Source organism: Mandrillus leucophaeus, unplaced genomic scaffold (assembly GCF_000951045.1).
Source record: "Mandrillus leucophaeus isolate KB7577 unplaced genomic scaffold, Mleu.le_1.0 Scaffold1244, whole genome shotgun sequence".
NCBI lineage: Eukaryota > Metazoa > Chordata > Mammalia > Primates > Cercopithecidae > Mandrillus > Mandrillus leucophaeus.
Genome location: NW_012100810.1, coordinates 257156 through 281707, shown reverse-complemented (window position 1 = coordinate 281707; position 24552 = coordinate 257156). Strand labels below are relative to the sequence as shown.

The 24552-nt window shown below is 46.6% G+C and overlaps 1 protein-coding gene and 1 pseudogene across 5 annotated transcripts in view; one reads left to right on the top strand and one right to left on the bottom strand.

The window, feature by feature from the left end:
- The window catches only part of CD8A (CD8a molecule), a 27237-nt gene extending 2685 nt beyond the window's left edge, over nucleotides 1-24552 (bottom strand). Inside the window, exons 1-8 of one of the 4 annotated variants that reach the window (XM_011971768.1) lie at nucleotides 24385-24552; nucleotides 21941-22276; nucleotides 14192-14338; nucleotides 3477-3795; nucleotides 3035-3388; nucleotides 2346-2456; nucleotides 2034-2144; nucleotides 1248-1278 (exon numbers count right to left, since the gene is read on the bottom strand). In XM_011971768.1, the coding sequence (XP_011827158.1) occupies nucleotides 1248-1278; nucleotides 2034-2144; nucleotides 2346-2456; nucleotides 3035-3388; nucleotides 3477-3648 (779 nt within the window). In that variant the 5' untranslated portion in view covers nucleotides 3649-3795; nucleotides 14192-14338; nucleotides 21941-22276; nucleotides 24385-24552. Of the gene's footprint in view, nucleotides 1-1247; nucleotides 1279-2033; nucleotides 2145-2345; nucleotides 2457-3034; nucleotides 3389-3476; nucleotides 4411-14191; nucleotides 14339-21940; nucleotides 22277-24384 lie in introns of those variants that run through there. The other 3 variants (XM_011971767.1, XM_011971766.1, XM_011971769.1) reach the window with 3 other exon arrangements.
- Nucleotides 16157-17904, top strand: LOC105533343 (annotated as a pseudogene). The gene is made up of 3 exons (XR_001005106.1): nucleotides 16157-16187; nucleotides 16229-16506; nucleotides 17047-17904. The product of XR_001005106.1 is annotated as a histone-lysine N-methyltransferase SUV39H2-like (transcript).

Below are 24552 nucleotides of genomic sequence, written 5' to 3'. Positions count from 1 at the left end.
GGAAATTCATTGCATTTTCATTGGTAAAAATAACAATGTGTAAAGTCCTGAATTTGGATTTCCTCAGAAAAATGTAAAGGCGTATAAAATGCAAACTCCAGGTATAAAATGTAAAATATTTCATCTACTGAATAGAACTGGTGTACATATTCGGTTATCCTTAACACTTCAGCCTGCAACCACGGGGAAGGTGTCTGAGCTTTGGATGGAAGTTGCAGCTCCCCGGCAGTATGACCTTGGATAAATCACTAAATGTTCTAAGCCTCAGTTTCCTTATTTGTACAATACAGGTAATCGTGACTACTTTAAAGGTTGTTATAAAACTTTAAAAAAGTCTATCTATAAAGCAAGTAACATGCATTAGAGGCTTTCATCAAATGGTTATTATTATTGATAATCTGAGTTTAATTTTGCCTTTGCCACTTTACTAATCCCTGAGCCATGAGATGGGGCAAGGTTGCTGTGAGGATTAAGAGAGATGGGGTGTATTACCCCTATCACAGGTCTGACTAGAGCAGGCACTTGTTAGATGCTACCACAGGGATGCCTCAGCCAATGGGTGGAGAGGAGGTTTATAACAATGAGAGTGTGTGTGTGTGTGTTTTAATCATTTCAGAATGATCATGGGCTGAAACTGGATGGGGCACTCACTTGAGCTGCCAGGGAGCTAATTGTCCCTGCATCTCATTCCCCTTTTTTCTACTCCAGTCCTTGATAGCAAAACAAGGTCCTACATGACACAGAGAAATTAGGAAGCAAAGCCATTATTTTTTGGGGTCAGCTGATAAAAGAGTGGCTCTCCCTCGAAAAACTAGACCAGCCAAGTAGAAAAAAAAAAAACAAAAAACAAAAACAAAAAACGATTTTCTTAAGAAAACAACGAAACCCAGATGGAATAATCACAATAAAGAGGAGGTCAGGTCCTCCAAGGAGCTCGGATGAATTGGGGGAATCCCTCAGGTATTTTTTTTTTTTTTTTTTTAAGTGCCAGGACAAATAAGATGGAGATTTACTGGAGTCACACTGTGTCGACACCAGCCTAACCTGGGCCTACTTTTTCCTCAAGGATGCAGGCCAGATGCCAGCCTTGGCCTCTCTTTGCTCAGAAACTACCTGACTCCCTGCCCCAGGACTCCACGGCCATGACCTCTCTCTCGGAAAAGTTGCTACTATTTGCTACTGGGGAAACCAGGAGCCCACCCCAGGGCTGGCCAAGGTGAGCAGGCTGAGCGTTCCAAGAGACTCACCTGGGACATTTGCAAACACGTCTTCGGTTCCCTGGATAAGGAAAAAGAAGGGAAAAAGTGAGTGCCCCCATCCACCAATAGTCCCCAAAGACAGTGTTTTTGTTTTGTTTTGTTGTTGCTGCTGTTTTTTGGTTTTACAAAAAATCATTTCAGAACGATCATGGGCTGAAATTGGATGAGGCAAATAGGCAATTGCCCCTACGAATTCTCCTTCCTTTCCCCTACTTCTTTGAGGATTATAACTCTTGAGAGCCGGGTAAGGGCTTCTTACCCATCCTTCGTCTCAAGCATCCATTTTTTAAAAATTGCAACTACAAAACGCGGGCGGAAGCAGGGAGCCTGCAGACCTGATCCGGCACCTCCCTTGCATGGGACCCAAAGCAGAGTAGACGGTTCGCGGGAAGAGGGCCAAGGACGAACCTCAAACTGGTCGTGGTTTTGACTTAACCCCCCTGGGCACTTGACCCAGGGGCACAGCGGCCCCCTCCTGGCGGGCGTTTGTCTTGTGTCCCGACATGTGCGCGCGCTGCGGGCTTCGCTGACCGAACACACCCGCTGCAGCGGCTCTGGGAACAGGGCTTTGTCTCCCAAAACCTCTCTGAGAGCGCAAGGAGCGGGAAGGGCTTTCGCGCATTCTATCTCCAGGAAAGAAGTGCCTGTACCTGCGGGGCAGCTCGGGAGTCCCAGAAATCTCAACCCCACACCCGGCAAGGTCCGCCTGGAGCTAGCAGCGCCAAAGGCAGGAGCAGAGCCGTCTCCTCCCGGCCGCGATTCCTCGGGACTTACTGTGGTTGCAGTAAAGGGTGATGATCAGTGACAGGAGAAGGACCCCGCAGGTCCCGGCCAAGGGCGCCCAGATGTAGATATCACAGGCGAAGTCCAGCCCTCTCGTGTTCACTGACGACACCAAAGACGCCGACATTTAGGAGTGGGCCCGGGACCTCCCAACCGCCCCACCATCCCAGGCACGTCTCTCTGCCTCAGGTCTCGGTTTCCCACCACTTGGATAGCCCTTGACCTACAGTATCAGGGCTCCCCTTGGCATGGGCTCTCCCCGCGGTCCGTGCCGCCCCCGCCCCGAGCCCCCGCACGCCTCACCTGAGCCCCCCGCCGCTGGCCGGCACGCCTCTGGCCGCAGGGACAGGGGCTGCGACGCGGTGGTGGGCGCCGGTGTGGGTGGTCGCGGCGCTGGCGTAGTGGTGGGCTTCGCTGCAGGGGCAACAGAGCGTGGTTGGGGGCCAGTCTGGGATTATGGACGCGCCCCCGCCCCGGCCCCAGCCTCGCGCGCCTTTCCCCACGGGAACACCTCCCCCCAGTTTTCCTGGGAGAAGGGATGGCAGAGGAGACGGTATGGGTACCCCGGAATGCGCGCGGACCCCTGTGCTCTGGCCTTGGCTTAGCCAAGCGCACGCGGCGCCCGGCCGGAGCGTAGGAGCCCGCTCCCCTGCACCTGTCCTCTCTCCCGGGCAACCAGCAACCCTGGAGCGCGGGTTGATTGCTGTCCGCATTTTACCCACGAACAAACGGAGGCGTAGAGAATTTAAGTCATTTGCCCAAAATCACACAAGCATCCGAACTCGAGCCCAGATCGGCCGGACGTAAAACACTATTCCTAGTCCCTACTCAGCCGCACGTTAGCCTCAGTTTGCTGTGTCTGTGAAATGGGAACAATATCTAAGTCTCTTCCAGGTGCGCTAAGAGGCTTGAAAGCAGGACCCATGTGTGGAAAACAGGTTGAGGTGAACCCCAAGCCCCACGCGGAGAGGTGCCGCACCCCGCGCCCGGACCTGGCAGGAAGACCGGCACGAAGTGGCTGAAGTACATGATGGAGTTGCTCAGGGCCGAGCAGAAATAGTAGCCCTCGTTCTCCTGGCGGAAGTCACGTAGGGTGAGGACGAAAGTGTCCCCCAACCTCTTGCCCGAGAACCGCTGGGTGTCCAGCCCCTCCGCCGCCTTGGGCTTGTTTTGGGAGAGGTATAGGAGGAAGGTAGGGCGGGCGGCGGTGCCGCGCGGCTGGAAGAGCCACGAGCAGCCCGACGTCGGGTTGGACAGCAGCACCTGGCACTTCAGCTCCACCGTCTCTCCCAGGTTCCAGGTCCGATCCAGCGGCGACACTCGGAACTGGCTTGGCCTGGCGGCGTCTGCAGGCAGCAGGAAGCGAGGCTGAGCCCCGAGTCCCGCGCCCCCCGCCCGCCCCATCCCCTGCCTTTCCGGGGGTCGCAAACTCACGGAGCAGCAAGACCAGCGGCAGGAGCAAGGCGGTCACGGGTGGGGCCATGACGCGCTCCCCAGGACGCGGCTCGGCTCGAAGCTCGGGCGCCACGGGAGGCGCGCGGGAGCCGGTGGGGAGCGGAGGGGGGGAAGTTGCGCCCTTCGGCCGGCCTGGAGCCTGATTTCGCATTTGGAGGATGTGATGTCACCCGAAGCCCCCGCCGAGGAAAGTCACCCTCCTTTTCGCGGTTGTCGCCTTCCAGCCCGGTGAGGAGGCTGGGGCCTGTGATTGGGGCCGTCGAGGCAGCCTGGTCAGGCAACTGGGGGCAGCTGAAAACTGCGGGTTCGGGGATGAGGAAAAGGGCTTGGAAATAGTCCCTGGAAATGGTTGTGTTAGGAGAGTGACAGAGTGGGTGAAGGGAGATCAAAGATTTCAAGAAGTGAGGGCGAGAGTCGGCAGGAAAGGAGGGGAGTGTCCCTTCCTTTGCCTTCACTAAAGGCGTCTCTTATACTGTCACCCTGGGGCTTTTTGTTGGCAAAATGGGCACTGAGGGCTGAAAAGGAAGAGGAGCTAGCCACCTGCCCGCTTCTCAGGAACTCGCGCAGAGCAGCCCCAGTGTTCACCGAGGAAGGGCCCTCTCCCTTCCCCCAGGAAATTTCCATGAGGGCGGCAGCAGCCGAAGCTTTGGGTGGCGGTGTCAGTGCGCTGCTGACCTCATCCTTCCGGCCTTTCATCCAGCGGCTAAACTCACCAAACAGTCGCATCTCTTCTTGGAGTCTTTGCAACAGCCCCCACACTAGTCTCTCTCCTGACCAGTCCTCCAGCCACGTTGTTATAAAAATTATTATTCTCATAAAGGGGATCTAACAGCGTCACTCCTGCAGCTTCCCATGGCCTGCATTGCTGGATGGAAACTCAACCCTCAGCTTGGTTGACCAGCCCTTGGGTGCTGGCTCCTCCCAGCCTCCGCACAGCCCCCTGCCCTGCCTTTCCCAAACACCTGCAGCTGCAGCTGCAGCTTCACAGGCTTGAGGTTATTCAACCCCTGCGCTCTGTGCTTTCACGCCCTTGCACTTGCTGTAGATCCGCCTGGAATCCTGGTCTGTGAAAGTCCTGGAGGCAGCTCCTGTGCAGTCTCATTTGGACCTCATTTCTTTCACCCCCAGCTCTGGGTGCTCGGCCGGGAGGTGTGGGTGACGTGGGTGAATGCTTGGGTAGAGGCGGTTTTCTCTCTTCTGTCCCTAGCACACATGTGTCCCCTTCCTTTCTGTTTCTTTCTTTCTTTTTTTTTAAAGACTGGAGTCTCGCTGTTTTGCTCAGGCTGGCCTTGGGACTCCTGGGCTCCAGTGATCCTCCTGCCCCAGCCTCCTGAGTAGCTGCGACTACAGGCTCATCCTTCCTTTTTGCCTGTTTCTGTCCTGAAACCTTCTAACCCCAGCGGCATGCCCTCTTCCCATTTCTTCGGGGCTTCTGAATCTTTCCACTTTGAATCCCACTGTGGCTGCACCTCACATTACTACTGCTTGATCCTAGAGACAAGACACCTGGCATTCTGTGTTCCACATGTCTGCCCCACCTATGAGTTCTGCTGGGTGAGGACCATGCCCCAGACTTCATGATGTGTCCTCCATGCCCAGAAACACAGCATGGGCTGAGCTGTGCTTGTTGAACTGCACTCTCCTTATCCTTGTGAGGTCCAAACTTAAGTGTTGGATGGTTTTTGTTGTTGTTGTTGCTATTGTTTCTTTGTTGTTGTTGCTGTTGGTTGGTTGTTTTTTTGAGATGGAGTCTGGCTTGGTTGCCCAGGCTGGAGTGCAGTGGCACGATCTCGTCTCACTGCAGCCTCTACCTCCCAGGCTCGAGTGATCCTTCCACCTCGGCCTCCCAAGTAGCTGGGACCACAGGAGCGCACCACCATGCCGGGCTGAGTTTTTGCATTTTTGGTAGAGATGGGGTTTCACCATGTTGCCCAGGCTGGTCTCCAATACCTGAGGTCAAGTACTCTGCCCCGCCTTGGCCTCCAAAGTGTTGAGATTACAGGTGTGAGCCACCATATCGGGGCCTGGATGGGCTTTTTTTTCTTTTTTTAATTATTTGGATTTCAGTACCTCCTTCCAGCTCCCTCAAAGCATCCAAGATGCTTATTCTAACATGGAACATGTAACGTTTTATATTCTGAAATTTAAAAAAATGTCTTTTAAGTGACAACAGTGCAATATATTATTGTACAAAAACAAACTCGTCACTGTCATCTGCTCCCCACAGAAAACCACTGTTACAGTTGAATGTGTCCCTCAGATATTATCTGTACCTAAACAGATGTTTATACATCATCTTAGACACGTGGGATTGTATGAGATATGTATTTTTGCAACATATCTTGTTTCACAGTGGAAGGAGAGCTTTCAGCAGATGTAGATCCACCTCATTCTTATAAATGGGGGCATTTTATGTGGGTGTTCCATAATTCTGCTGTAATTCTGCTGTTAGTGGATATTTAGGCAATTTCTCATTATTGCAACACTAGCAAGGCTGTAGTAGATATAATGTATCTGTATCACTGAGGGCTTGCACCAGTACCTGCAGCTTTTTCAGATGGAAGATGAGGTAGCTGGGAAAGAAAACACCTTTGCAATGATGGTTATAACTGGCATATCGATGTATGCATGTGTGTGTGTGTGTGTGTGTGTGTGTGTGTGTGCATGGTATGTGGGTCCCTCGCTGTGTAGACACAGTGCTGTCCCTCAACTCACATGAATGAGGGAGACAAGGAAGCAATCAAGTCCAGACAGGCCACCAACACATCAATCCTTGCTGTAGATGGTAGTTTGCCATTTTGCTCAGTACCACCAGCACTGTATCAGGAGTGTCAAATGGCCCTGCTGGCCAAAGCCTACAATCAAGAGGGTGGTAAGGGAGATGACTAGATACGAAACTGCACTTGCCCAGTGGTGGAAGCGTGGAGGGGGCCAGAGTCAACCTCCTCATATTTGGATCTTGGGAATCAGGACCCTGAGTATGATGATGACCAGATTTGGGGGTGTATTGCTTTAAAATAGAGTAGTTCCATCTTAGTCTCGCGGAAATCAGCTTGGGGGCCTTCTAGCCCTGCAGCTCAGACAAGTGTCAGCCGGGGGGTGGCAGCCCCTTTGTACAGAGCACCATGGGGGTTGGAGGGGAGAGGACAAGGCAACATGTCAAACCCATCAAGGAGGCTTTGTGACCCCAATGATATTTTTTGCAGAACGTGGTGGATTTTCGATGTAACCACAATGACATCCGCCTTGCAGTACGCAGAACAGATGCAATTGCACGAGTTCTGGAGATACTTTCTGTAGACCAGGTGTGCACTGCAGAGGGCTGGGTTGGGCCTATCCATCACTTCCAGGTAAGCTCCCAAACCCCACACTGCAGCACTCACTTGGGATGGCATGAAGAAATGTGAATGACTGCACTCCTTTAAGCAAGCTCCTTATTTTAAAAAATATCCAGAAGTAGATAGGGTAAGATAGTAACCAGTTTCTATGCTGATTTAAACTGGTCCATGGAAATGGAAAATTTTAATGTAGACTAAAGACATATTCAAAATGCATAAGCGGGCAGAACAGTGGTAGGAAATTCATCAGGGTTTTGTGCCACTGCTCCTAAGACATGGACTGCAGGGACAAGCTGGAATCATAGCTGGAAAATTGCCTGCTGTGTCCCCATTGCCAATTCAGGTCTATGGAGATGTTACTGTTCTTGGAAGGAGTTAACTTGTCCAGGGCTAGAAACTCTAGAGTTATTAGGGCTTTGTTTTATCTCAATTAGAAATACCAATCAATTTGGCTTACCTTCTGTCACCCTTCTTTTCCTCCACCCCGAGTTCCCCAAGTTCATCTAGGCTGCTGTCCTTCTTTCCTGAACTTTTGCAATGGCCTCTTAACTGGACACTCCCATTTCTACTCTGGCCCCTTCTAGTGCAAATCTCATCATGCCAACCTCCTGCTTCAACCTGAGAGGGCTTCCTGGTATCCCTAGTAGAATGTCAGGGATCCCTAATGTTGCCTGTGAGGCCCTGAACACTTGGTTTCACAGTCTCTGTCCTCTCATCCGTCACCTTCTTCACTACTCCTAGGCTCAGCATCTCTCATTTCTCAAGGGGGCCCTAGTCCTTTACACTTCAGAGCATTTAAACATGCTATTCCCTCAGCCAAGAATGTTCTCACCTCTGCTCTCTGCTTACCAAACTCCTTTCCCTTGAGACCCAGCTCAAGCATCTCCTTCCTGTGGGGTTCAGCTCCTTCCCCTCCCACTCCCAGACAGTACAGACCACATCCTTCTCTTCTCTGTGTCACCCGCACCTTGGGTATCTGCAGACTGGAGTCCAATGATTTGTTTGCCTGTCCAGCTTGACAACCAAACCCTTGGTCCCTTGAGGAAGGAGACTTGTCCCTCTCATGTTTACACCAGGGTGCCAAACAAAGGGCTTGGCACACACTTGAGTGGCACACACTCAAGAAATTCTTGCTCAGTAAAAGCTAAAGGAAGGTAGAAGTAGGGTACAGCAGACCAGAGGAGGCCGAGATAGTTCATTCCAAGTAAGAGTGGCCAGGAAAGGCTTCACACATAGCTGGGTTTGAAGATAAAGGAAGAATTAGGAGAGAGGTTGTTTAGAATGAGGCATTTGATATGTCTGATCAAGATCGGCTGATACCATGCTTTAACACATAGTAATGGTATAGTTAAAAACAAAAGGAAGAGGAGGAAGGGGAGAAGGCGACGTACCCAAAAGCAAGATAAACATCTTCAAGGACGTAGCTGCCGGGCAATGACTGGAATCAGGGGCTGGCTTGCCGGGATCTGTTCTTAGCAAACCATTCTTGGGCCTGGGTCTTGAGTGTCTGTTCTTAGTGTAGAGGCACCAAAAATTTGACTCCTTCAGCTAACAGAGTTTCACAGTGCTTTGCCTATAGAGGAAGGCTAGAGCCAGGCTCTCTGCTTGAAACAGGAATTTGGATCTGGGTTTCTCTTGATTGAAAGACAGCCCACAGCCATCCATGTAAGGCCTAGTTCTGACTGTGGGCCCTGGAAAGTCAGAGGCTACTAAAAAAAAAACTCAGGAAAAGAGAGAGTAAAGAGAGGAAGAGATTTTCAAAAATTTCTATTCAAGATAATCCTGCACACACACTCAAAATTCAAAGTATACATAAAAAAGACTCAGCAAGTGGAATGTGAACTCACTTCCAAAAAGATGCAAATTATTGAACAATTTGAAAAAAATTTAAAACAAAGAGAACAACAAATGTAGAAAATGCAGAAATTGAAGAAGAACAGTTGAAGATGGTAAATACTGAGCATACTGGAAATGAACACTCTACATATTAAACTAGGATATACTCTAGGTTGGACATGGTTGAAGGGATAATTAGTGAATTGGAAGCTAGTATGGAGAAATTCACAGAGAATGCAACACAGGAAGATGAAGACAGAAGCAGTTTGAAACAGCTGTTGAGATATATTAGCATGGTGAAGTGTTTAATAGGATTTCAGAAAGGGGAGAACAAAGGGACTGTGGAGAAGAAATACGGGAAGAAAGCATGGCTGAAAAATGTTCACAATTAAAGACAAACATTCTCAGATCAAAAATACTCTTAGTGCCAAGTATAAAAACATATACATCTTTGCACATATCAAAGTGAATTATAAGAAATCAAGAGTAAAGAGAAGAGGGCATCCCAGGAAGCTAGGATGTTTGAAATGTAATTGGGAGAATCTTTAGTTGCAGTTTGGATTGGGCAGAGAGGGTAAGAAGCGGAACTGTAATGGGGAAAAATTTTGGTTATACCTTGCATTGACTCTGTCAGCCCCCTCCCTTGGTGCTGACACATGCTTACTATAAAACTGATCCAATGGTCTCATAGAGTTGATGTTTGTGGTTTCTTTGAATAAACATAGAAACTGATCCTTGCAGTCTTAAAACCTGAGAAAGTTATATTTGCCTTATCTGAGTTCCTTTCTAGGGAAACCAACCACTGGGGCTCCCAGATAGTAGCAATGAGCTGACACTCACCAGATCACTTATTATAAACAATAAGACATCAGCCTCTTCACCTGCTATGACGGCCTAACCAACCTCTTGTTTCCTGTTGTCCAACTCCTTTTCCTTACTCCTCCCGACTTTCTGTTTTCCCACACATGGTTACCTGGCTTCCCTGCTATATAAACCCCTTAATTTTAGTCAGTCAGAGGGATAGATTTGAGACTGATCTCCCATCTCCTTGGATGCAGCACCTGACTAAACTCTTCTTCCTTGGCAATACGCTCTCTCAGTGATTGGCTTTCTGTGAGGCGAGCAGAAGGACCTAGATGGATCCCCTGGTGTTTCGGTAACAAAACTGTTGCACATCTTTAATCTCAAGAACACTGAAACAGAAGTGTTCTGAATGCAACTGGAGAGCCAGGATTTGAGTTCAGGAGAGGGGCCAGGGCTGGGGATGCAGTCTTGGGAAGGAGGTGATAAGTTGTGAGAGTGGGTGTCATTGCAAAGGAAGGTGGTGTGGAAAGAAACATACAGAAGAGGATATGAAACCTTCAGGAAAGGCTCAGATTGAAGAGCAAGAAATAAAACATTGGCAAGGAATCCAGGTAGTGCAGAAAATTCAGAATGGGGCTTGAGAAGGTGGAAAAACTTCACAGGGGAGGTTAGGGTGATAAGAGAGGCACAGAGAGGACATCAAAGCCTGTGGCAGGTAGAGATTGTAAGCTCATGTCTGCCCTTGGCCCACATGAGGACATCCCACATGTTTGCCATTGGTGGATGATAAGATGAGGAAGACTTACAGGAGAAAGGCCAAGAAGGGCAGGTAGGGGCAGCGTGGGGAATTGTGGAGGGTAATGTCAGATGAAGTGACATTGACTTCCAAACTTCATTCATTATTCACTCATTTAAATATTTCTGCTATTCACTTTTTTTAAAAGAAAAGTTTTGAAAACATTTTAACACAGAGCAATACACCAAATAATATAAAATGCCCACTCTTTATAACTTATAAGTGTTAGCATTTTGTTCATATAATGTTCATATGAACCTTATAGATAAAATGGTACCCTTCCAAATACCACCCCCCCCACCTTCTCACCAAAAGCTAAATTTGGAGTTTTGTTCATTATGACAGAAAGATGGTAAGTGTTTTAATTTTTAATGTTTTTACCTTTCCTATAGAGCTGAGAGAGAAGGATGCCAAATTTTCAATGAGTATAGATTTATCTATTTCTCCTTTTAATTCGGTCTGTATTTTGTCTCCTATATTTTGAAGCTTTGTTATTAGGTGTATACACATTTAGAATTGTTGTGTCTTCTGGATGAATCGACTCTTTTATCCTTATGAAATGTCCATCTTTACCTCTGGTAATACTATGTTTTGAAGTCTACCTTTTATTCATAAGCAACACAGCTTTCTCTTTTTTTTTTTTTTTTTTTTTGAGATGGAGTTTCACTCTTGTTGCTCAGGCTGGAGTGCAATGGCACGATCTCGGCTCATTACAACCTTCACCTCCCAGGTTCAAGCAATTCTCCTGCCTCAGCCCCCAGAGTAGCTGGGATTACAGGCATGCACCACCACGCTTGGCTAATTTTGTATTTTTAGTAGAGACGGCATTTCTCCTTGCTGGTCAGGCTGGTCTCAAACTCCCAACCTCAAGTGATCCACCTGCCTCGGCCTTCCAAAGTGCTGGGATTATACGCATGAAGCACTGCACCCAGCCTGCATAATGTATCTTTTTCTATCCATTTACTTTCAACTTTCCCTTCTCTGTTTTGAAATTTTTACTACATAGGTATACGTGTATATGTGTATATATATAAAAATGCTATATAATTTTATTTTCTGAGATTTTCAAAATACAGATATGTCATCATATTGTGTGTCTTTGAGCTACGTTGATACATATAGATTTATTTTAAATACTGTGTGGTGTATTATCTTGTGAATGTGCCACAGTTTTATGTTCAGTGGTTCTTGAACCAGAGTGTTCATCTCTCTGGAAGTACATGGAAGCTGTCCTTGGGGATACACATAATTTTAAGGAAATTGTTTTCCAGATTCTCAACTCCCATTGGTTCTCTCTTCATAAAATGGATCTGCCCAAGAACAAGTTCCTGTGTTTAGGCTTTGTGCTGGTTCTTCTTTCAGGCCTATTCGTTCATGATTGTTTTATTTTCCACTTTAAAACTGAAAGGCAAACTTCCCACCCTCCTGGTCTTTACTATGCCCCAGAGGTGGGTGCATAATCCTCTGGGCCACCAATAAAAAGACAAATCTAAACATTTTTCATGTAATTTCCATCCGTTAGAAATTGCTGGCCGGGCGTAGTGGCTCATTCCTGTAATCCCAGCACTTTGGGAGGCCGAGACGGGAGGATCACAAGGTCAGGAGATCGAGACCATCCTGGCTAACCTGGTGAAATCCCGTCTCTACTAAAAAATACAAAAAACTAGCCGGGCGAGGTGGCGGGCGCCTGTAGTCCCAGCTACTCGGGAGGCTGAGGCAGGAGAATGGCATAAACCCGGGAGGCGGAGCTTGCAGTGAGCTGAGATCCGGCCACTGCACTCCAGCCTGGGCGACGGAACGACACTCCGTCTCCAAAAAAAAAAAAAAAAAAAAAAAAAGAAATTGCCAAAGAATGCATTTCTCCTGAGAAGAGTCCCCAGTATTCGAGTAAAGAGTCATCTGGGGGCTGGGCGCCATGGCCCATGCTTGTAATCGCAGCACTTTGGGAGGCCGAGGTGGGCAGATCAGGAAGTCAGGAGATGAAGACCATCCAGGCTAACACAGTGAAACCCTGTCTCTACTAAATATACCAAAAATTAGCCGGGCATGGTGGCAGGCGCCTGTAGTCCCAGCTACTCGAGAGGCTGAGGCAGGAGAATGGCATGAACCTGGGAGGCTGAGCTTGCGGTGAGCCGAGATCGCCACTGCACTCCAGCTTGGGCGACAGAGCGAGATTCTGTCTCAAAAAAAAAAAAAAAGGAGGGGGTCATCTGGGAGGAATGCAGGAGGCAGAGTGCCTCACAGCAGACTTTGGGGCTTCATCACTCTACTCAGGTCTCTATCGTTGAGCTAGAATTCAGAGGTGAGACAGTCATTATAAGGATGCATAGTAACATGTTCATTAATAATTACAGAAGGAATCAGACTTCTTTTTTTTTTTTTAACAGAATGTAAGTCTGATTTGTTAATTGGTTTGACATTGAAGACCAGCTTCACCAATGAGGTTAACGGCAGTATTTTAATTTTCCTTGAATCCAATGAACTACATCTTTAGCTCTAAGGTTTTGATGAAAATCAAGTTTAGCGCTTAAGAAACAGCTGCGAAAAAGAAAAAAAAAGAAGAAAACAATTTTAACAAGTTTAAAATATATGATAAGATAAAAGCATTTTGACCAGGTGCAGTGGCTCATGCCTGTAATCCCAGCACTGTGGGAGGCCGAAGTGGGCAGATCACGAGGTCAGGAGTTTGAGACCAGCCTGGCCAACATGGTGAAACCTCGTCTCTACTAAAAATACAAAAAAACTTAGCTGGGCATGGTGGCAAGTGCCTGTAATCCCAGCTACTCAGGAGGTTGAGTTAGGAGAATTGCTTGAACCCAGGAGGTGGAAGTTGCAGTGAGCCGAGATCACACTACTGCACTCCAGCCTGGGTGATAGGGTGAGACTCCATCTCAAAAAAAAAAAAAAGAAAAGAAAAGAAAGAAAGAAAGAAAAAAAGACAAAAGCATTGTATCACAATATTGTTTGTATTGGAATTTGTCTTGAAATTACATTAAAATATTTCTAATACCCCAACACTTTCCAAGTTAATCAATTTCAACAATCAATTTTAAGTGAAAGAAGAATGGTGTCATTGATGGCTACTTGGTAGGCTTCAGTACAACCTAGTTTAGGGCTTCCAAAACCTGAGAAAGTGAATAAATCTAAAGATGGTAACAAACCCACGTGCAGGTCAATGGTTCCCAAGTCTTTGCCTTCAACAAAATTGGAAGAAGGCCTTCTAGATTTGGCAACTAACATGGGCTGAATTGTGTCCCCCCAAGTACATTTGTTGAAGTCTTATACTCTCGCATCTCAGAATATGACCTTATTTGGAGATAGGGTCCTTACAGAGGTAATAAAGTTTAAGTGAGGCCATTAGGATGGGTTCTAATCCAATATAACTGGTGTCCTTATAGAAAGGGGCAACCAGGACACACACACAGAGAACATCATCTGAAAACAAGGCAGAGATTGGGTGATGTTTCTACAAGCCAAGGAATGCCAAAGATTGCCAACAACTGACTAGAAGCTAGGTGAGTGGCATGGAACAAATTCCTTCTCTAGCTCTCAGAAGGAACACACCCAGCTGACACCTTGATCCTGGACTTCTAGCTTCTGGAAATGTGAGGCAATAAATTTCTCTTGTTGAAGCCACCTAGTTTGTGATACTTTGTTAAAACAGCCCTAGCAAACTAATACAGCAACTAATAGATCACTAAAATTAATTTTTGATGATAGATAACATTGTGTTTGTTGCCTCTTTCTTTCTCTCTCTCTCTCTCTTTCTTTCTTTCTTTTTCTTTTTTGGAGAGAGGGTCTTGCACTTTTGCCCAGGCTAGAGTCCAGCGGAGTCATTGCAGCCTCAACCTCCTGGGTTCAAGCAATCCTCCTACCTCAGCCTCCCAAGTAGCTGGGACTACAGCTGTGCACCATCATACCTGGCTACTTTTAGTAGAGATGGGGTTTCACCATATTGCCCAGGCTGGTCTTGAACTCCTGGACTCAAGGCATCCATCCATCCACCTTGGCTTCCCAAAATGCTGTGATTACAGACATGAGTCACTGCACCTGGCTCATGCTTTTGTCTTTTTGCAAAAAAAAAAAAAAAAAAAAAAAGGAAAAAGAAGATTTAGTGATTCTGCTGTAACAAAGCCAACTATGTATTTACGGAAACAAAATGTCTCAGTACTTGCACTGTACAACAAACAAAAACAAAACAAAATTAATGCTGAACTCTGTCTCATTCTAGCAATCAATAAGTCCTGTTATTTTATGGATTCATTAATTAATTGGACCCCAAAATTCATTTGTGCGGGAGTCCATTTCATTAAGAGCTGAATTTTCTCCCAAAATTATTTTTTTAAAAACTTTTTTTGAGATAATTGTAGATTGACATGCAGATACAAGAAAGAGTACAGAGAATTCCATACCCTTCACCCAGTTTCCCCTAACAAAGGTTATTTATTTATTTATTTATTTATTTATTTATTTATTTATTTTTAGAGACAGTCGTCTTCGTTGCCCAGGCTGGAGTACAATGGTGCAATCTTGGCTCACTGCAACCTCCGCCTCCTGGGTTCAAGTGAGTCTCCTGCCTCAGCCTCCTGAGTAGCTGGGAGTACAGGCACCCACCATCGTGCCTGGCTAATTTTTGTATTTTTAGTAGAGACGGGATCTCGCCATGTTAGCCAGGCTGGTCTCAAACTCTTGACCTCTAGTGATCTGCCTGCCTCAGCCTCCTAAAGTGCTGGGATTACAGGTGTGAGTCACCATGCCTGGCCAAAGGTTACTTTTAATATTCATTAATTTTGAAGACTTACAGTTTATTTATGCTATAAAGGACAATTGTGCACTATTAATACTCACAATGATGACATAATCTAAAACTTTTAATATTTAGAAACTTATGGTTGCAACAAATTAAAAATTCATCTCATGTGCTTCTTTGGAAGAGAAGTATGAAATATTGATCAATATAAGGTCCTTAAGCATATGCACCTGTTATATTAAACTTTTATGGAGGAAGTAGAATAGAATTCATAAGTTCATTTGTTTTTATTTTTTATTTTTTGGAGACAGAGTCTCACTCTGCCACCCAGGCTGGACTGCAGTGGCACAATCTCCACTCACTGCAACCTCCGCCTCCTTGGTTCAAGTGATTCCTGTGTCTCAGCCACCCGAGTAGCTGGGATTACAGGTGTGTACCACCACACCCGACTAAATTTTGTATTTTTAATTTTTGTATTTTTAGTAGAGACGGGATTTTACCCCGTTAGCCAGGTTGGTCATGAACTCCTGGCCTCAACTGATCTGCCTGCCTTGGCTTCCCAAAGTGCTGGGATTACAGGTGTGAACCATTGCACCTGGCCTAGAATTCATAAGTTTAAGGAGAAGAAGGAGTGATGAAAATTTCCAAAAGTCAAGAATTTTTTCTTATATTTTAAAAATGAGTGATGGTTGAAATAAAATGATATTTATGTGCTATTATAAATAATTTTAAAAAATAAGGTTTTATTTTAAAAATCAACATTTACTTTGGAAATGATATCCTTTATAGTGATGAAAAATGTTTGATGTCAAGTTAAAACTGAGTAAAGAAGTACATTCATTTTGTAACAGCATTTTTCACAGTAGCTAAAATGTGGTAGCAAACCAAGTGTTTATTACTGGATGAATAAACAAAATGTGAACTCAGGAATCTCTCTTCTGGGCTCATACGCAAAGGAAATGAAATCACCACCTCACCAAGGTATCTGTACTCCTATGTTTTTTGTAGCATTATTCATAATAACCAAGATATGGAGACAACCTGGACAACCATCAATGGATGAATGGTTAAAGAAATTGTGGTATGGATATATACAAAGGAATTCAGCCTTAAAACAGGAGGAGATCTCCACAAGATGGCGGCGGTGGGGGCCGAGGCGCGAGGAGGTGAGGCTGGAGCACGACCCCCTTGCCCTCCCCATTCCCAGCTTGGTGTGTGCCTTGCCTAGTTTCACTTGATACTCTTCAGGAATTATGTAGAAAAGAAAAGCTCACATGTAAATTGATTGGAATCACCAAAAGGAATCTAAATAATTATGAGGTGGAATACTTGTGTGACTACAAGGTAGTAAAGGATATGGAATATTATCTTGTAAAATGGAAAGGATGGCCAGATTCTACAAATACTTGGGAACCTTTGCAAAATCTGAAGTGCTCATTACTGCTTCAGCAGTTCTCTAATGACAAGCATAATTATTTATCTCAGGTAAAGAAAGGCAAAGCAATAACTCCGAAAGACAATAACAAAACTTTGAAACCTGCCATCACTGAGTACATTGTGAAGAAGACTAAACAAAGGATAGCTCTGCAGAGATGGCAAGATGAAATCAACAGAAGGAAGAATCATAAAGGAATGATATTTGTTGAAAATACTGCTGATTTAGAGGGCCCACCTTCAGACTTCTATTACATTAACAAATATAAACCAGCTCCTGGAATCAGCTTAGTCAATGAAGCTACCTTTGGCCATTCATGCACAGATTGTTTCTTTCAAAAATGTTGTCCTGCTGAAGCTGGAGTTCTTTTGGCTTATAATAAAAACCAACAAATTAAAATCCCACCTGGTACTCCCATCTACGAATGCAACTCAAGGTGTCAATGTGAACCTGACTGTCCCAATAGGATTGTACAAAAGGGCACACAGTATTCGCTCTGCATCTTTCAAACTAGCAATGGACATGGCAGGGGTATAAAGACCCTTGTGAAGATTAAAAGAATGAGTTTTGTCATGGAATATGTTGGAGAGGTAATCACAAGTGAAGAAGCTGAAAGACGGAGACAGTTCTATGACAACAAGGGACTCACATATCTCTTTGATCTGGACTATGAATCTAATGAATTCACAGTGGATGCAGCTTGATACGGCAATGTGTCTCATTTTGTGAATCACAGTTGTGACCCAAATCTTCAGGTGTTCAATGTTTTCATTGATAACCTCAATACTCGTCTTTCCCAAAGAGCACTGTTTTCCACGAGAACCATACATGCTGGAGAAGAGCTGACTTTTGATTATCAAATGAAAGGTTCTGGAGATATATCTTCAGATTCTATTGACCACAGCCCAGTCAAAAAGAGGGTCAGAAGAGTATGGAAATGTGGAGCTGTGACTTGCAGAAATTACCTCAACTGAACTTTTTCAGGAAATAGAGCTGATGATAATTATAATTTTTTTCCTAATGTTAACATTTTTAAAAATACATATTTGGGACTCTTATTATCAACATTGTATATGTTTCAAGACATTTGCCAAATGTATTACCGATGCCTCTGAAGAGAGGGTCACTGGGTCTCACAGACTGATTTGAAGTCTACATATTTATGGGGCTTAGAGACCAAACTAATGGAAGGCAGACTATTTACAGCTTAGCATAGGTGTACTTAAGTCTATGTGAACAGAGAAATGCCTCCCGTAGTGTTTGAAAGTGTTAAGCTGATAATGTAATTAACAATTGCTGAGAGATCAAGCATTCAGCTTGCCATACACCTCAAATTCGGAGAAACAGTTAATTTGGGCAAATCTACCAGTTCTGTTTTTGCTACTCTATTGTCATTCCTGTTAATACTCACTGTACTTGTATTTGAGACAAATAGGTGACACTGAATTTTAAAAAAATAATAAAAATAAAAAATAAAAAAGGAAGTGATCCTACCATTTGCCATAACCTAGACGGGCCTGGAGGATGTTATACTAAATGAAATAAGCCAGACACAGAAAAAAAATATTGCATGATCTTCCTTATATGTGGAATCTTTTATTTACCTATTTTATTTATTTTAGACGGAGTCTCACTCTACTGCCCAGGCTGGAGTGCAGTGGCGTAATTTTGGCTCACTGCAACCTCTGCCTCCTGGGTTCAAGTAATTCTCCCGCCTCAGCCTCCCGAGTAGCTGGGACTACAGGCACCCGCCACCACACCTGGCTAATGGTTGTATGTTTACTAGAGATGGGGTTTTGCCATTTTGGCTGGGCTAGTCTCGAACTCCTGATGTCAGATGATCCACCTGCCTCGACCTCCCAAAATGCTGAGATTACAGGTGTGAGCTACCACACCTGGCCTATGGAATCTTTGACAAGGGTCAAATATATAGAGAATAAAACAGTGGTTATCAAGATTGCAGTAGGAGAGAGGAAATGGATCTAAGGATACAAAGTGGCAAACATATAGGATGAACAAGTCAAATAAAGTACAACATGAAGACTATAGTTAATAATAGTGTATTATTTCAGGATTTTTGCTAGATGAGCACAGTTGCTTTTGCTACAGGAGGAAATAAACGGGTAACTAAGTGAGATGATGGATATATCAACTTGTTTCACTATAGTGTCCATTTTACTAAATATGTGTGTCTTATACCATTATGTTGTATAAACTTACATATACACAATAAGATTTATTTAAACAAACAAAATGTGGCATATACTTAGAGTGGAATATTATTCAGCCTTAAAAAGGAAGTCTGACACATGCCACAATACGGATGAATCTTGAGGATATTATGCTAAGTGAATTAAGCCAGTCACAAAAAAACAAGTACTGTATGATTCTATGTATCTGAGGTATTTATAGTAGTCAAAGTAATAGAGACAGAAAGTAGCACGGTGGTTGGGACAGGCTGGGGAGAGGGAGGAATGGGAGTTATTGTTTAACGGTTATAGAGTTTCAGTTTTTCTAGGTGAAAAGAGTTACCGAGAAGTATGGTGGTGAAGGTTGCACAACAATATGCATGTACTCAATACCACTGAACTGTACACTTAAAATGTTAAAATGGTAAGATTGTTATGTGTATTTTGCCACAATTAATTATTATTATTTTTAGAGACAGAGTCTAGCTCTGTCAACAGGGGCAATCCCCCCCACTCCTTGATTTTCCAAGGTTGAGTGTATTGGTGTGATAACAGCTCACTGCAGCCTCCAGCTCCTGAGCCTCCAACTCCTGGACTCAAGCAGTCCTCCTGCCTCAGCCTCCCAAAGTGCTGAGATTACAGGCATGAGCCACTGTTCCTTGCTAAATCTTTTTTTTTTTTTTCTAGACAGAGTCTCTCTCTGTCGCCCAGGCTGGAGTGCAGTGGTGCGATCTTGGCTCACTGCAACCTCCACCTCCTGGGCTTAAGCGATTTTCCTGCTTCAGCTTCATGAGTAGCTGGGATTACAGGCACGCACCACCATGCCTGGCTAATTTTTGTATTTGTAGTAGAGACAGAGTTTTGCCATGTTGGCCAGACTGGTCTTGAACTCCTGATCTCAAGTGATCCACCTGCCTATGTCTTCCTAAGTGTTGGGATTACAGGCATGAGCCACCACACCTGGCCTAATTTTTTTTTTTTTTTTTTTAATGAGTGAAGGAGTTCATAGTATTTCACACTTTGGGGTGATACAAGAACAGGAAAAAGGTTTAATGACAACTACCACTTTTATTTATTCATTCCTTTGTTGATGTACTTTTGGGCTATTTCTGGGTTTTGCTGTTATAAGCTAACCTACAATGGACATCCTTCTATACATTCCCTAGAGTCCAAGTACAAGATTTTCTCTAGGGTGTTTTCCTGGAAAAGGAATGACTGAGGAGTATGGCAATCTTGTGAGAAATGACCGATTTGAAAGATGTGCCCCATAGCTTTTGATACACTTTTCTCCAAAGTCATGGTTCCAGTCCACACTCACACCAGCTGTGGAGGAGTTTTCATTTACCCACGAGCTTTGTTATTCTTGGTTTTGTCAGTCTTTGTAATTCTGCCAATCTGATAAGGTGTGATGGTATCTCGTTGTTTAAAGTTGCACCTCTCTTATTGAGACTGAGCATCTGGGCCCATGTTTGCTGGCTATTCAGCTTTTCTCTTCTGCAGACTGCCCATTTGTCCACTGCTCTGTTAACGTAACTTCCATATACCAAGTACTCTCTGCCCTCCATAACTCACATCACTTAAACTACGAATTTTGTTGATGCTTACAGAACCTGATTTCCTTCCAACCAATTGTGCTCTCCTAATTCCAACAACCAAACGAGGCTTCAACTCTTCCTTTTGTTCAGAGGCCTCCTGAGTCCCGTCCTACTCACAGTAAAGGCTCTGCAAAAAAAAAAAAAAAAAATTATGGGGAAAAATACACTGCATCCAAAAAAGGCTCATTTCTTTCTTTCTCTCTCTTTTATGTGTATGTGACAATTTGCTATCTTAAAACAGTTTACCCAAAACAAACTTTGCAAAGCCAGTGGAAATTTTTCTTTTTGCATAAGATGGTTAATTCTTTTGAGTGCTGGCCTGGGATCCATGAAATAACCTCAACTCTACCATAAAGCTTTTCACTCCCACGTTATGTAAACGGTGACAACCTTGTTGGTTGCAAGCCCCCCGTGTGGCTTTCCGAGGGGATCTGAGTGGTGCAAGCTGGAGGATGCAGTGATGGAAACATTGCGAGAGGGAAGGCGACTGTTTCCACCCACTCATCCTCAGAGCATGAGGGTTAGGGGAAGGCTCTGACTCCTGTAGGGGGTGACCCATTTCTAGGACTACAGAAGGAGACGTGTGGACCTGGAGAGAGGAAGGAAAGACCACGGCAAGGAAAGTCAAGAAATGGGACAAGTCAAGGGCTCTCTCCTCCCTTTCTCCTTGTCCTTGGCCTGCAGCAACTCCTCTCTCTTCCTCTTTTTGTGGGGACAGACTGAAGAGGATTGCTTAGCTTGGTTTGTACCTTCCCAGTAGAGCAGGAAAAAGGAACAAGCTGCTCCCTCCACACCTCAGACGCTGAGGTCAACTGCCCTTTGGGGGGGGCACGTTGGCTCACACATGTAATCCCAGCACTTTGGGAGGCCATGACGGGAGCATTACTTGAGTCCAGGAGTTGGAGACCAACCTGGGCAACATAGTGAGGCCCCATCCTCCGCCTCGCACCACTCAAATTCCCTCGGAAAGTCACACTGGGCGCTTGTTGCCAGCAAGGTCGTCAGTTTGCAAAACATGGGAGTGAAAAGTTTTATGGTCGAGTGTAGGTTATTTCATGGATCCCAGGCCAGCACCCAAAAGCATTAACCATCTTGTGCAAAGAGAAAATTTTCCACTGTTTTTTTAAAGTTTCCATTTTGGGTAAACCGTTTCAAGACAACAAATTGGAGGGAGAGAGAAAGAGAGAAATGAGCCTTTTTAAGATGCAGTTTATTTTGCCCCATGATGTTTTGTTGTTGGTGGTGGTGGTTTTTTTGTTTGTTTTTGTCAGAGCCTTTACTGTGAGTAGGACAGGACTCAGGAGGCCTCTGAACAAAAAGAAGCGTTGAAGCTTCATCTGGTTGTTGGAATTAGGAGAGCACAATTGGTTGGAAGGAAATCAGGTTCTCTCAAAAAAAAAAAAAAAAAAAAAAAAAAGCCAGCGTGCTGGCACAGGTCTGTGGTCCAAGCTACTAGGGAGACTGAGGGGGGGGCGGGGATCGCCTAAGCCCGGAAGTCGAGGCTGTAGTGAGTCGTGATTGGAGCACTGCACTCCAGCCTGGGCGACACAGCAAGACCCTGTATCTTGAAACAAACAAGAAACAAAACAAAACAAAACAAACGACAACAACAAAAAACTCATTTGGGAATGTTTCTGCGCGTGCCCAGAAGCACAGCCATGCTATAGGATCTCCTCTGTGCCCCACAGTCAGCTTTTTACTTGGAGGGTAGAGAACGGTGCTTTCCCACGCTGCTGTGCAATGGAGAGAAGCTATGTGAAGCTGGCGTATGTGTGGGGTTTGCAGGCTTCGTCCGGTTTCATTGCCGGCTGCTGACCCGGCACCAATTCCTGTTCTGCAGGTCCCACCGCAGAGAGACACGCCAGCCATGAGGACAGATGACGGAACATGTGATGCCACGATGGGGGTGCCAGGATGCGGTGGGTGCGGTCGCGGACAGGCGCACGAGGAGCCCAGCGGAGCGCCACCCGGAGCAGGCGCATAGGAGGGCTGGGGAGGGCCACCAGGGCGACGAGAGCCGGTGAGCCTGAATCAGCCTAAAGGAGGCGGAGGAGGAGTGTTGTGGGCGCAGGGCCAGGGAGCTGGGGGAAGGGCGGGGGGCTAGCCCAGGCTGAAGGCAGGCAGGAGCAGGGCCGCGATGTCAGACCAGAAACAGCAGCACTGTGTTTGGGAACCTAGCAGCAACCGCACCAGTGGAGACAGGGTCGGCTGGAGAGGCGGTGGGGCCGGGTCCTAGCTAAGTAAGGCGCTGGACCTTGCAGCCCTTCCACCCTCAGCCGCTGGCTCTGGGCAAATCTCGGGGCCAGTCTTGGCGGGGCTGTAAAGCGTCCACCAGAGCCTGGATCCCTCCGCCACCTTGCCCATGAATTCATCTTTCTGTGCACAGCGAGGCCCTGAGGGAGACTGCCGACAAGTTTCTCACTGTTACCCCAGGGAACAGCGGCCCCTGAGGAGGTCAGGTCCTGGGCAGGGGCAGAGCTCAGCGCGCAGTACTGAGGCAGAAACGGGGTCCAGAGCTGGTGGGGTTAGGGGACAGCGAAGGCTCGCCTGAAGCTCCCTGGTGCGGGGAGGCCAGACGAGGGATCTAGAATCCGTAGCGAGACGAGCACTCAGAAAAGATCCGGCCCAGCGCATTTATTTTACGGAGGAAGAAAAACTGAGGCCCAGGGAGCGTGAGCACTCCAGATAACTAGGGACTAGCAGCAGGGACACTGCCCGTCACCCGCGTCCAGCAAAATCTGACGCCCCTTCGGCCCAGCAGGGGGCGGTGCTGTTTTAGTTTTGGCCTGGTTGGGGGTGAGCGGAGGAGGGAGCGACTTCGAATTCAGTCTGCATCTTACTGACCTCGAGCAAAAACTAAGCGGGTGCACGTTCCGGTCTTGCATCTGGAGGCCCAGCAGCCTCTATCTTCGCCCCAGTCCTTACAGCCTAGCCCCTGGCTGGGGCTCCAGCTCGCCGCCTTCTCACCCCCACCACCAGGAGCTACCTATCTTAGCACAGGCCCACTTAGATTACCACTAGGAAATTACCACTCGGGTGGGGCGGAGGTGCAGCGGGATTCGCAGTTTGCAAGGGATCAAAAGAGCGAGCGGCTAATTATGGCATTTCTAGCCCAAGACACTGCCCAGGGATATTGCGAGTAGGCGCCTTAACCTCCCAGCATCTCGCAGTATCTACCAGTTAGTGCTGTGAGCCTCCTGTGCAATGCATCCGTCTGTAGAAATGGCCAGAATGAGCCGGGCGTGGTGCGCAGTGGCTCACGCCTGTTATCCCAACACTTTGGGAGACCGAGGCGGGCGGATCACCTGAGGTCAGGAGTTCGAGACCAGCCTGGCCAACATGGCGAAATCCTGTCTCTACCACTAAAAAATAAAAAATAAATAAATAAAATAAATTAGCCGGGCGTGATGGCGCAAGCCTGTAGTCCCAGCTACTCGGGAGGCTGAGGCAGAAGAATCGTTTGAACCCTGGAGGCGGAGGTTGCAGCGAGCGGAGATCAAGCCACTGCGCTCCAGGCTGGGCGACAGAGCGAGACTCCCATCTCAAAAAAAAAAAAAAAGAAAGAAAGAAAGAAAAAAGAAATGGACAGAATGTCAAAGCTTTAATGGTGGGTAGAAGTCCCCGTACTTGAGAGTCTCGTTCTCCCAACTCTCCGTCTCTGTCAGAAAATGCGAAGGGACTGGAATGGAGATCCTGAGCAGTTCTGGGTGCCGAGGCCCCACCCGGGTCTGAGCTGGCTGCGTCTGCTGGTCCCCTTGTCGGGACGGCTGGGCAGTGATGCCGAGAGGCCGCGGGCGGGGATCCCTTCGCTGGCTCATTCGCATCCGCAGCCCCTCAAGAAGGCCGTGGGCCCGCGGGGAGGAGGAGGTGAGCACCCAGCAGGAAGGAGATGGGCTTGAAGGCTTAGGGCGTGCCCTGGGGCAGGTGGAGCGTCCGGCCTCTGATTTCCCGCGCAGGACACTGAGGTCACGGTGCAGAGAAGGGTCGGCGCAAGGATCTGACAGCCTTGCGCGCGCTGGGAGCGGGCGCTGTGGGGACAGGGAACGACTCGGAGCACGAAGGTGGGAAGGTGCGGGAGCCAAGGTCCCTCTGAGGTTCTTTTGACTTATTCGCCAATTTCATCTCTCTCTTGGTTTTAGTTTACCTGGAAGGTCCTCCCTACGTTGTCTCTGGGGGTGCTTGGAAGCAGAGCCCCTTAGTTGAAGCGTGTCCTGCTGTCAGCCAACACCAAGTCCTTAGGCCGAGCCCATTTCTCTCCTGGTGATGTGAATCCTCGTTTTTTTGTGGTGGTTGTTTACCGAAGTCCCGGGCT